This window comes from Mytilus edulis, chromosome 7, assembly GCF_963676685.1.
Source record: "Mytilus edulis chromosome 7, xbMytEdul2.2, whole genome shotgun sequence".
Classification (NCBI taxonomy): domain Eukaryota; kingdom Metazoa; phylum Mollusca; class Bivalvia; order Mytilida; family Mytilidae; genus Mytilus; species Mytilus edulis.
In genome coordinates this window covers 4,247,296-4,260,850 of record NC_092350.1, presented here as the reverse complement: position 1 = coordinate 4,260,850, position 13,555 = coordinate 4,247,296, and the positions used below count along the sequence as shown (strand labels likewise).

At 31.2% G+C, this 13,555-nt stretch overlaps 1 protein-coding gene across 1 annotated transcript; it reads right to left on the bottom strand.

Moving 5' to 3' along the window:
* Positions 1-7,659: 7,659 nt before the first annotated feature.
* LOC139482750 (complement C1q-like protein 3) lies at positions 7,660-8,937 on the bottom strand. The gene is made up of 3 exons (XM_071266819.1): positions 8,823-8,937; positions 8,242-8,310; positions 7,660-8,054 (listed from the first exon to the last, which is right to left on the bottom strand). Exons 1-3 carry the CDS (start codon positions 8,896-8,898, stop codon positions 7,660-7,662), a joined length of 540 nt encoding a protein of 179 aa, XP_071122920.1. The 5' UTR covers positions 8,899-8,937.
* Between the last annotated feature and the right edge of the window lie 4,618 nt (positions 8,938-13,555).

The window sequence follows — 13,555 nt, the reverse complement described above, 5'->3', positions numbered from 1 at the left end:
GATAAAACAACCAGGACATAGCCGTACACATGAGGTAGAGATGAATAGGTCAGTACAACCAAGACATAGCCGTACACATGAGGTAGAGATGAATACGATAGAACCACTAAAACAAAACTGTACACAAGAGGTAGAGATGAATACGATAGAACAACCAGGACATAGCCATACACACGAGATAGAGATGAATAGGTCAGAACAACCAGGACAAAGCCGAACACGATATAACCACTGAAACAACGCCGTACACACAAGTAGTAACGATAACTGAAGAAGATCACAACCTGCTCACATTGTTAAGTTATACATGTATTTTACCTTAGTTCATTGTTTTAGTTATTACTATGTCACAATGTGAATTGTGTTTTTGTTAGAATTCCCCGTTGAAAAATTAGAATTAAAAACAAATTATATCTCGGTAATTTTACCTTGACTTTAAGGTTCCTTTTAGACACAACGTTGCTAACATTTCTACGGTTTTTTAACATCTGCATTCACATGTTTAGATATAAGCATTTCAAACGCACGTAATTTTTACACTCTTTTGGCAATGAATTAATTTGTATTTATTAAATCAGTCTGATAACTGTAAATACCCACTTAATTTTCATTTTTCATATAAATATTTTGACACATTGTTGCACGCCTGTTTCAAATCTAAAGTTGTAGGTTTAAGCAAATAACTAGACAAAATATTATATCCTATTAGTCCAGACAAACCTAATTTGAACCTGAAACTGATTGCATCAGAACATATTTAAGTTCTAATATATAGCAAGCCCCAAATATACACAGAAAAAAGTCCCGAAAAATCTAGCTTGAGGAAAACACAAAATCAGCATTTTCAATTTCTTATGGAAATTAACATTGGAAAGGTAAAGAATTCTGCCAAATTTAGTCTATTTTTTGTCAGTTTTGGTTGATTTTCTTAATAGTCATGTAAAATATGATATTTTGATGGGGTTATAAGTTCGTATTTGACAATTCATTTACAATTCTGCTAATGAAAAGTACAAAATCGAAGTGTTATGTGTATTTTTAATTGAATCAATAAATGAATTCTTTATTTGCAAAGCAGTAGTTACATGCTATAGCAACACAAACATATTTACATTGTGACAGACAATAAACAACAGAGAACAATATAATAAGATATTACAATAGACAAATGATCAACTTATAATAAGATATTACAATAGACAAATGATCAACTTATAATAAGATATTACAATAGACAAATTATTAACTTTTTAGATGTGATCAGATTTCAAATAATTACATAATTTTCCAACTAAAGATCTAGATTTTGTTTGATAGGTTTTGTCACTTTTGGCCACGAACTTTAGAATTGTTTTGGCACATGTTTCATTAAAGAAATTGTAAATTTGAAACAATAATGTCAATGTGTGGTATTGTTTATATCTGTAAATTATATTTGTGCAACATCTACCTTGTTTAAAGAAACTATCAACCTCAAAATGAAGAATAGATGCTTAATTCCTATTAATCAATTTGAGATTCTTTACCTTGCAATGCTGAAATATCTAATAAATGGTCAACTAATGAATTATGAAATCTAGGTTGTAGCTTGATACAAGATATGAAAGCACCTTTAGAGTTATATGTTATACTCTAAAGACAGCTTACATTTCAAGAATCAATACATTCTGTTGAATAAGAGTTATAATTTTGTATCAATTTTTTATTGATATTTCTGGCTTTTTTGCAGAGTTATCTCCCATATCAATGCAAATCTCCATTGGAATTTTAAAACTATGATTTTTTAGTTTCCCTTAAGTTAGATTTTATGGGACCTTTTCTGTGTATATTTGGGGTACAGATTGAAACTTAAAAAATCTTCTGTTACAAATACTTCAAGGTTTTGGGTCAAATTTGTGCTAGATTGACTGGAATTAGTAGCATATAATATGGTAATGTTATTACGTTGCACAGATCCCAAAACTGATCGGAATAAGTGTACATCAAATGCAAAATTGAGATTTATTGAGGTCAACGAGAAACTAATCAATCCTTTACAAAAATTCAAATGCAAATCTAAAAGCTTTTGTGTAAGGTGAAATATGAGGCACTTTACATTTACATGAGCACCTGATTACACTCCCAGTTTTTAAGTGGAGGTCTTGTTGTTTCTTATTTATTATTTATAACTGTTGATGTAAATGTCCTTTGGTTTTGTGAGTCTTTGTTTACTCCTTGGTTTTGATTGTTATTGTCTTATATCATTTGTTATGATTTAGTTATGCTTATTTTTTTAAAGTAAAATTTATAACATTTTATTTATTGACTGTATTGATTGATTTTTATGTTTCATTATGTAGTTTTTTATTAATCTGTCACATGCATTCCGTGAGTGAAGACTATTATTGGTCAAAGATTCGATTATTTCCAGGTATGTCAATGTAAACTTACATCAATATAAAAAAGAAGATGTGGTATGATTGCCAATGAGACAACTCTCCGCAAGAGACCAAAATGATACAGAAATTAACAACTTTAGGTCATAGTACGGCCTTCAACAATGAACAAATACCATACCGCATAGTCAGCTATAAAAGGCCCCGAAATGACAACGTATAACAATCCAAACGAGAAAACTAACGGCCTTATTTATAAAAAATGAAAGAAAAACAAATATGTACCACATAAACAAACGACAACCACTGAATTACAGGCTCCTGACTTGGGAAAGACACATAAATACATAATGTAGCGGGGTTAAACATGTTAAAGGGCAGTAATAATCAGTTTCAAAAACATCTTACGACTAAAGGTGATCATTCATGTAAGTATAATGATCATGACTTACACTCACATTCATTCTTGAGATTTTTGGTTAAAATTATCACAGAATCCTTCTAGTAAACAGTCCCCTGACAATATTAAGTCATCACTGCGATTCTCGGTGTCGAACTATTATTGAGATACATTGTACATCACAAGACATGTATAAACCGCGAAACAGAAAAGTTTGATATAAAACTTAGTGATGTTTAACAAACTGTCAACACCGCGATCAATGTTGTCAGAAGCTATATAAAGAAACCTAGTAACTTGGCTAAGGTGTCAAAACTTGTAGATTTTACTTAGGTTGAATTGTTTATATTATATTTGGAGTAACACATGAACAATCGGCTCGCATTTTACAAGAAAAAAATTGAAATCGACTAACAACCCGGTGAAACTCTATACTGTATATCTTTATTATGACGTGAATTGTTAAATATATAATAGTTTAAACCCGGATGTCATGGTTTATGTAATAGGTTTAAGTTTTAGTTTAAGTTTAAGTAAAGTGTTGGTTTCACTTACTGTGGATTCATTTATTTTCTGGATTGAGTTTAATTGTAATTTCATGCACCTTTGACTTCGTGATTTGTCAAAGTGATGAGATAACTTGAAACCTCGTTCAATAATTGAATATGCAGTCTTATCAATACACACGCAAACCATGAAAAATAGGTATTCATTGAATGATGATTAACCTACAGTTACTGTTTACGTCCATTTAGAAGCCTTTTCACCAGAGCCATATGACTTAGAACTTACACAACAGTTACTGTACGTCACCGTCCTGTGACAAAGAAAAATTGTCACATTGCATAGCCCCCTGGCATAACAAAGCAAAGCATGATTCAAACAAGAAAACTTACGCGTTGGTCAATATTCATAAACGAAAAACAGAATTGACAAATAACAACAAACGACAATTACTTTTTACTCAATAATAGGCTTCTGTCTATGTATATGAACATACAAAATGAGCGAGGTTATGATTGGGACGCAGCATCTTCCAGCTTACCCTGGTCAGTTGTACAACAGTACAACACATGAACAAAATGTACAAAACAATTTACATACACAAATACGATATATCGGAACAAATGAAACCATAGAAGTAAATATTCCTGCCTTAGAACAGGCATATGCAGAATGTTGTGGGGTGAAACAATTTGGGAACTCACCTTCTCATCCCCTAAACCTCGGAAAGTGGTCCGATAGCACAACAACATTACACACCATGATAAAAAGCAATAATTTGTGTACATTATGAAGTGAAATTCACATCACTAAATTTTAAACAGAAATAGTGATTGCCATGATGTCATACGAATAGATGAGTCGGGTTTTTTCTGGTTAGTGTTGTTTTTTGTAATTTTGTGTTTGTTTCATTTGTATAGTTATCGGCTCACATTGGCCATCGTAGTTTTCCTTTAAGATTTTCATTTTGAAGAGCATGCTCTACATTAAATTATGTATTTCCTACAGTGGAAAGAGGGACAACCGACTAAACTTACAATGAATTAATCCTAACTACACACACCAAAACAATATGATAGAGACTGAATTATGTTTGTATTATTTAATTACATAATATAATAAACTTATACTTTAAGGTAAAATTAACTCAAGATAAAAGTCATCGCTAAAATGGAATATACCGTGTATTGCTTCACCAGTGGCTCTAATAACATCCATGCAGAGTAAACTATTTTACAGATAAAAGAGTAGACATATAGTTTTAGGTCACAAGAGTACAACTATGTGTAATGCATTTTCCTTGGGATACCAGTGGTGTTCCATATACGTTTCTGTGAAAAACAATTCCGAGTCCAAAAAATGGATAGCAATTCATAGAACTAGAAATGTATTACATATGGACAAAAGTTGACCTGAAATGCTTTAGGAATAAAATAGTTTAATTTTAAGAGAGAATAATTGTTTTTTGCTCATTCTTTAATATATTCTAAAATATACTTTCTTCACTTTATTGAATATAAAGTTTATTTTCTTGATTTTCTACACTTAAATAACTGGGCTTTTAATTAAAAATGATGAAAATTGTGCATCATTCAATCCACATTCACCCAAGTACCACCTTGGGGTAAAATGTTGACGGTGAAATGTCGGTGTGAAATGTAAACAATAAATTGCGCTATTTAACCTATGATTGAGCATTTACAATGTCTTTTGACCACGAAGGCTGGGAGCAAAATCCGTTCGAAATAATGAACCTCTACCGAAGCGACTCAGCTTATAAATGGGGATGTAAAGTTTGCATTAACTTGATAAAATTCAGATATATCGTACTCGCAAAGTATCAGTTTAGATGTTCATAAGGCATACGTGTTTGAAAGAAACATGCATTAGAAAGAGTTGTACAGTCAAGCTAGCGATAAAATATTAATCTCATAGTTTTAACGGTTCGATGTATAACTGTTTTACTTTAAAATGTGCATGTGTTTTATAAAAGATAAACTAAGATGTTATTTTACATTAATAGGTGTGTTAGACAAATGAATACGTTTGACAAACAACAAACGTAAGTCAAGAGACGAAAACATTTTAAAATGTCGTCTCAACAGACGTTTTGGTTATTTCTATCATAAACATTTTGCATTCTGTAAAGTCAACAGTAAAGACTTCATTATTATTTTCAGGCATATAGATTGTGTGCTCATCCTACCAAACAAGCCCAATTTTAAAACATAGGTTTATTTAATATTTAAGACTTTGACATAAACTCGTATTGGATAACAGTGAGTCTGACATTTTTACCCGTGGTCATTTTTCCTGTCTGGTATTTCAAACCCAATGGAAAATTGAACGCACTTGTTTAAAATAAATATACATTGCAACGAAATAGTGTACATGACGTTTTCTTTTTAACTCGGAGGTGTAAAGTAAGGAATTCAATATACCATGGTAGAAAGGTCAAAATATCATGGCTAAGAAAAAAGGTCAAAATATCATGGCTAAGTAAAAATGTCTAAACATCTTTATAAGCATGGTTAATATATACAAACTACTTATTGGAGCATGTTATATAGAAAATTAGTCCTGATATCTATGATGAGTTTATTGACTATATAATGAAAACGGGTTAAAATAGGCATAATTCTTCTATTTTGAGGTGTACAAGATGGTTTCCTGATACCATGTCAAAAGTGGGGGTCTAAATACCATGGCTAAGTTAAAAAAAATTCCAAAACAACCTTATAAGCATGCTTGATACATAGCAACTACTTATTTGATTATTATAACTATGTACAGGAATTAGATTTTTTTTTAAATTGGAGTTAAATCAGTGGGGTTCAATTACCTTAACAGGTGATCAAAAAAGGTCTGATATATGAAAAACATGTTGAAAAAGATAGTTTGTCAATGTATCTACGCCCCTCCACTTTTTTACCATGGAAAATTGAACTAGGTTAATATGCTAGGGTTTCAACTAATCAACGCGTTTGAGGCACATGGTGTTGTGTTAACGCTCCAATAAGTATTTTGAATGAAATTATGTTGGTATAGACTTAAGGCAACCTAATGGTATGTTTTGTACATACTTTGAAAAATTTACTTCCCCTTTCGTATGTTGGATTTTTAACCTATAAAAAGCTTTAAAATGATGCATAATCTTCTTATAACTTTCTAAAATGGAAAAATGGGGCCAATTTAACAGGGGTGTTGGAATTTTTCGTACAAGGTGTATTGAATTTATCATGGAGGGTTCAATTTCCTATAGCAGCATTTAGAACACGGGATTAATTTTCAATGGCGTTCGTTCAAAATATCATATGACACCGGATTAAACATATTTGTGACCCTCACCACTTCTTCCCTAAACATGGCCATATGTTCTGTTCTTTACAGCACTATTTCTTTTCTATATTGATACGTGCATGTTTGATTGCTCAACACCCTATCTACATGATACGTCCCTTTTAGTAACAGTATCTAGTATATTAATTTTAAGTCTCTCGTTTACATATTGATTTACATATGGATCTTTGAAAATCCTTAGTTCATCAGTCAGTGAACAACAACACCATACCGCAAAATACAAAACATGGCAAAATATCAAAGAATTCAAACGTTAAAGGCAAACGACAACCACTATGTAATAGTATCCGACTTTGAACATGCACATATATAATCTGGCGGGGTTAATAGGTTTGTCAGCGCTCACGTTGCACTTATTTCTGAACTTGGAAAGAAGTATAACACCACAATATAATAAAAATATTTAAAAACCGTATTGAAATGACTTGCCTTTTATATTGACATGAAACACTCAATTACCCGAAACAACGAAAACAAAAAGGAAAAAATACCAATCTTATAGTTCTAGTTAATAAACCTAGTTCAAAGCCAATAAATCATATTTTCAAAGAGTTAAGTGTATTTTTTGTTTTGTTGTGTTTTATAACCATGTGCAATTTTTCTCCTCCTATTTATATAGATCGACACTTAAAATATAAACACCTTTGAAAAAATCTAATGACAAAACTGTACAACAAACAAACGATCATATAATACAAAACAAAAGAGGAATGTTTATAAGGGATAAATTGAACCAATACTAGTAATATCCCAATATGGAATGTTTGGATTTTTTTTTTGCTTTTGATTTGCACTAAGGTTTAGTCTCGCGCATGGATATACATGTTATCTCATCCATGTGTCATCATAGATACCAGGATAGATATTTTTATTTGCACCAGACTGGGGTTCCGTCTACAAAATCCTCATCACAGACGCGCGAATGCCTTTTTTGGAAATATTATACACCAAAACAATAAGACAAGGTAGACAATGACAAAGTGGAACTACGATTTGATAGTTTGATATCAATTATTTATTTCATTCAGATATAAGAAATGCTGAGAACATTGACCAATGGACACCATATGCATTTTCAACAGCTCCATTGTGATGGCGTATTGTCAGGTGTTCCCCCTTCTTCAAGTCCATTACGGTATTCAAAGAACCTTGTGAATATCCAGTACTAAACACTCCAACATTTGACTGATCATTCCTCCATAAGTGACAGTGTAGATGTTTTCCTGAGTCAGACATCATAGAACTTGACACCAAATATAAACCATTAATTGGTACTGTGAATATACCTGTTGAGGGATCATAAATGTCTCCGGTGTTTAACCAGACTTTGTCAAATTTAATGATTTCCTTTGCTGCAAGAGTTTTTTTATTAGTCAGTGATGCAGTAAATGCAGGTCGAGTTGTCCTTGTTAGCCCTATAAAAATTAAAGATAAACCAGAAATCATTCATAACAAGGAACATTTATAGAAAAGGCGAATTTTCAATATTTTCTGAATCGACGCAATAAAATATAAAAATAGTACGGTTTGAAAATCATAGGCAAACTATTCATAAAAAGCTACAGTTTCATAAACTTTAAATAACTTTAAAATTAAACGTACCTTCAATTTCAGTGTTTTGTTTTCGAGATTTACATAAGAAGTCCAGCAGGTCTTCCGATAAACCATTATCTGCAACACAAATAATTCTCATAAAATGTAACAAATACTACGCATTATTTTAACAAAATGAAAAAAGGATTGTCAAAAATACTGATAACATGTTTGGATTACTCTGTTATTCAATTTGATAAAACGTAGAAATTTAGGCTGATAGAAAGATTTGTTCGAGGAACAAATTATACACAGCAATTATTTAAGTGATGGATAACATGAAAGCTCAAAACAAACGAATTATCTTGTTATAACTGAAAATAAGTAAATATAATTAGTGACATTTCACTACGTCTTGATATGACTCTTCCTTGAAGTGGCTGACAAAGACGTTTATCGCTGAAGACAGGCAGTACAATGACACGTTTTATTGAGCCCCATACAGTATTCAGAATTATAACATGTTCCTGCAAGCAAATAAAATATAAATATTTCTTTCAATATTTGTGTATCATAATTGCAATAGAACCATTACAAAGCTACAGTTTCTACTATACTGCAAGACCGATGTTTTTATCAATTATGTTTACCTTTCTTGCAAGCTGCTAATATTTGTCCCATTTGCATGACAACTATCATAAGAAGTATACTGACTGCAGATTTCATCCTTGACAAGACTGGGCTGGAAAATCTATGGAAAATACCTGTTACCGATTAGAGGCAGCAGGCTGATGTTATATAACTGAATTCCTTGTTGAACTATTTGACAAACGATTTAAATGTAATTTGAAACTTTGACATTTGAAATACATGCAAATGAAATCAATATGCATGTTTAATATAGATTTAAAGAAACAAACAAACACGTCAAAATTTGAAAAGAGATGGTTTTCTTTCATTCGTCTTATCTTCACACATAATTGTAAAATTAAAACGCATCTTCTTATGCTTTGTTGTTGTATATAAGGCTAAGCCGTAATTTGAAATATTCATACGAAAGCTGATTTTTTTTTAATCGTTAATTTTACAATATACCAAATATCATTTTTATTTTCTAAAACCTATCATTTTAACCAGTTGGTTAGCTTTTCAATTTTACAAATCTGACTGCTCGAAGTTTAATTGTCAAACACATTTCATCTAGTATCTACTCTATATTTCTTTCACGTTTTTTGTTATTGTGTTTTTTTTAATGAAAAGAAATTTCTGTGCATTTAAAATTGATCCTGCTGTTTTTCGGCACCTTTTTGTATAGCGAACATCCGGATTTAATTAGATGACAATTACGAGTTTTTTGTAAGTTAGAATAATTGATTGGTATTTTTAGACGTTTGTAAACCAACAAATGTATATGTTTTATTTTTGTGGTCAAGAACGAAATGAATCGCTTCTAGTTAGAATTTAGTGATAGGCTTTCTGATTTCAATCACAGCTATTGCACAGCTTCGAACTAGTGCCACTATAAAGAAAAAGTGTAATATGATTTCCTTAATGAGACCGAACGACATAGATATTAACAACCAAAGATAACCGTACTGCCTTCAACAAGAACCAAAGACCATACTGCATAGAAAGCTATATAAATTAAAAACGATTCAAACGAGAAACCTAACGGCTACAAACAAATTTATAACACAATAACAAACGACAACCACTGCAATATTTACAGGCTTCTGACCTAGGACAGGCACATACAAAATGGGCGGGGAATAACATGTTACTTGCCCTTATCCTGGTACAGTGGTTCACCAGAACCATACAAGAATTGTACAGTTGCCATTATTTATATCACAATGTAAATACAGTAAATATTAACCATGAGATTAACCTCAATTTGATTAAACAAACAGTGTACTACACCGTCATGTCATTTCAGCATCTATCCTGGTAAGGTTGTGTTTGTTGTGATTAAACCACGGTATACGGTATTAGTATTCAAGTTTTTGTATGTTAACACAAACAAATCGTTACTGCTCATATATAACTGATATTATATTTAGAAATGATTACAAACAGATTGTTGTAACTGTATAAAGATAATTTTGTAAATTCTCAATGTTATCTACAATTACAATATTTTTTCTCAACTTAGTAAAATGAAATTGCAAGACAAGGCATGCCCCACTTAACCTGTACTGCTTTCAGAGGTTACAGTTCTTTCATGGTATTAACCATCAATAACACATACGAAGGTCGTTAACACGTGTAATATTAATCATTGATGTAAGTGTTTAGTGGAGAATTTGTCAAATACCCCATACTAACACAACAAATCAAAGACATGTTTCTAAGTCAGCGGAAAATGAAGGGTAATTACCATGAATTAAAGGGAAGTAACTCGCTATAATCTAAACAATCTTTAAATCATTAGGGAAAGTACCGTATCTTGTAACGTGCTGTTAGTTCATAAGGAAAAGTCATTTGACAAACGGTTATGAGTTATACAGGGAAGATAAATAAATCTTTAAAGGGGACTTAATATCAAAGCAATCTCTTCAGATAATCTTATGTTTTCATGTACGTTAAAGTACATTTGTATAAGCGTGTTTTCAATCTAAACAACATTTACTTAACTAAAACGTTCAGAAAAAGCAACAAAGGAATACAAAACCAAAATCGTAATGATAAAAAACGATGTTCAGACAAATGACAAGTAGCCATAAGAGCTGTATATTTTATATATGTAGCGTTTTTGTTTTTTTGCAAAACATTTACACATTATAATTATTTCTGCGTTTTCGTTTTCGTTTTATTTTGTTTTCCTTGTTGATTTTTTATTTGGAACCAATTACACATTGTTTTGCAAATGTATTGCCTTAATCTAGACATTGTAGTGTCCATGTTTAGTAAATTCTGTTACTTGTTATATCATCCTCTTTCCTGTAGCTTTGGAAAAAAAGTAATTGCCGACATGAGTAGTATCTAAGGAAAAACGAACAGCATGATATAAAATAAAATAACAAAAATACAAAACTCTAAAGAAATTCAAATCGGAAAGTCACTTACCAGATGATCAAACGAATGGAAAACAACTGTCATATTACGAAATTGGTATAGTCAGATAACACAACTTTATAATGCTACATGTATAAAGAGAAATATAGGTGGGGTAAATGACCGGAAACGCATCATGAAGACAGATTGTATTGACTTTTGTTAACTTTTAGTTCAAGTCGTCATTTATTTCGCTATATATAGTACATAGTAATCTTCATTACAAGTTTCTTCTGGAGAGTAAACAAACATTTGAAGACAGCTAAGAATGTTACTAGTTGACATTGAATACCTTTGACTGCCTTTAGTCATACGATGAAACAATTTATTACATATAAACCAGTCAGTGGTAATTATTGGAACCTTTGTGTGTCAGGACTTGCCAGAAATTTATGTTGTTAATGTATTAATTAATTCCGTGGTTCAACGTTAAATGCAAGATACAAGATACCAATGTCTTTCATCTTGTCCTTTTATTCTCTTTGCATACCACTTTAATGCTAACGTGCCACAAATCAACATCTTTATGGTGAATTCAAAATGATATTTTTATCAATAACGTCTTTTCGATAGAAAGTGTATTGTTCATTAAAACTATTTGAAAATGTGATAGGTTGGTGTGTATTTTCACATTATTTTTCAGCTTTGGACGTGATAAATTCCATGGAATTTTTATATAAAATGTGTGTTTAAATATTTTGAATGAAATTGTATTAAAAGAAAAAAAATAGTCTGATACTAGATAGCACATAACTTATAAAAACAATACGAACAAATAATAAATTAACAAAAAATACCGAAGAAAAATGGCAAAATCAAAATGTCAAAAACATCAAATGAATAGAAACCGAGTACAATATTACTGACTTGTTACAGACATGTTTGTAAATAGAAATTGGTGGATTAAAACTAGTTTTAAAGCTAGCTTAACCTTTAATCTAGGTAAAAATTTAAAAAAAAATAGGGATACAGCCCGAAATTGTGTTATATTCAGAATCACTATAATATTATAAAACAAAAATAAATATGTCAACAAAGAAATACCAAAAGGCATATAGACAAAGCACATAAAACAGAAATGAAAGACAAGAATACAAATTTGCCATATCATAATAACACAAAAACGGGATGTTTAAGTACCGAGCCACGTCAAAGTTTTAGATTTAAAACTGAAATGTAATGGCAATAATTTTATAATTTTATAATTCATGTGAGATTTAGCTAGCTTTCAAACCAGGTTTAATTCACCATTTTCTACATAAAAAATGCATGCACAAAGTCAGGAATATAACAGTTGTTTTCCATTTGTTTGATATGTTTGCCATTTTATTAGAGACTTTCTTTCTTTAATTTTTCTCTCACTCAGTTGAGTTTTTTTCTGTGATATTACTTTTAACAAAGACAAATTAAGATGATAATTGTGACGTCACTTTTATTGCGTTGAAACAGTCGTTTGACGAACAGTTCGTGGTTTATTGTGCTGTTTTTGTGTGCTGTCATTGGTTGTTTTACGTGCCCGTTGTTATTCTGTAGTAAGCATTTCGAAATGTACTAGTGTATTGTTTATTTGTGTACTTTTCTATCCTGAAAGTTCTTACATTTATTTGTACTGTATTACTGTCATGTAATATCTCCTTTTAGTGGTATATTTTACTTTGCCATAACGGCGCGAGGTATCAACACAAGTTTTACACACCATTTTATTCTTAAAATGTACTGTACAAAGTCAGGAAAATGGGGCAGTGGTAATTTAATAGATCGTTTCTGTGTGTGTTGCATTGTCATTTGTTTTGTTGAACTTCAGTTTTTCTGTTGTTTCGTTGTTTTTCTCTTATAGTTTACGTTTTTCCCTCGGTTTTAGTTTATAACCCAGATTTGTTTTCTCGTAATTGATTTATGACTTTTGAACAAAGATATAGAATCTAACATTCAAGGCAATCATATTTTATTTGTGAACTTGATGCGGAATATTTATCAAAAAGGTCTTGGTTTCTTTCTATGTTCTTTTGTATAACCTAGCTATGGCCTGATTCGTCAACATAAAAAACCTACTACTATTAATAATAACATTAACGGTACCAATTTTTCTGCACCAGTTGCGCATTTCGACAATACATGTCTCTTCAGTGATGCTCGTGGCCAAAATATGTAAAATCCAAAGCTTATATAAAAGATGAAGAACTATAATCCAAAAGTTCCAAAAAGTATAGCCAAATCCGTGAAAGGAATCAGAGCTTTGCATGTTTAATAAAACAGGGCTGATCAACAGAAACACCACGTAAAACCGAGGGATGATCTTATAGATTTTGCAGTTGTATCGTATATTTTA

Excerpts from the sequence above, each read along its gene's own strand:
- LOC139482750 (XM_071266819.1), bottom strand. The coding sequence starts at position 8,898 with ATGAAATCTGCAGTCAGTATACTTCTTATGATAGTTGTCATGCAAATG. Across the intron at positions 8,311-8,822 it reads ATTAGCAGCTTGCAAGAAAG|ATAATGGTTTATCGGAAGAC; the intron begins GTAAACATAATT and ends TTTGTGTTGCAG. Across the intron at positions 8,055-8,241 it reads ACAAAACACTGAAATTGAAG|GGCTAACAAGGACAACTCGA; the intron begins GTACGTTTAATT and ends TAATTTTTATAG.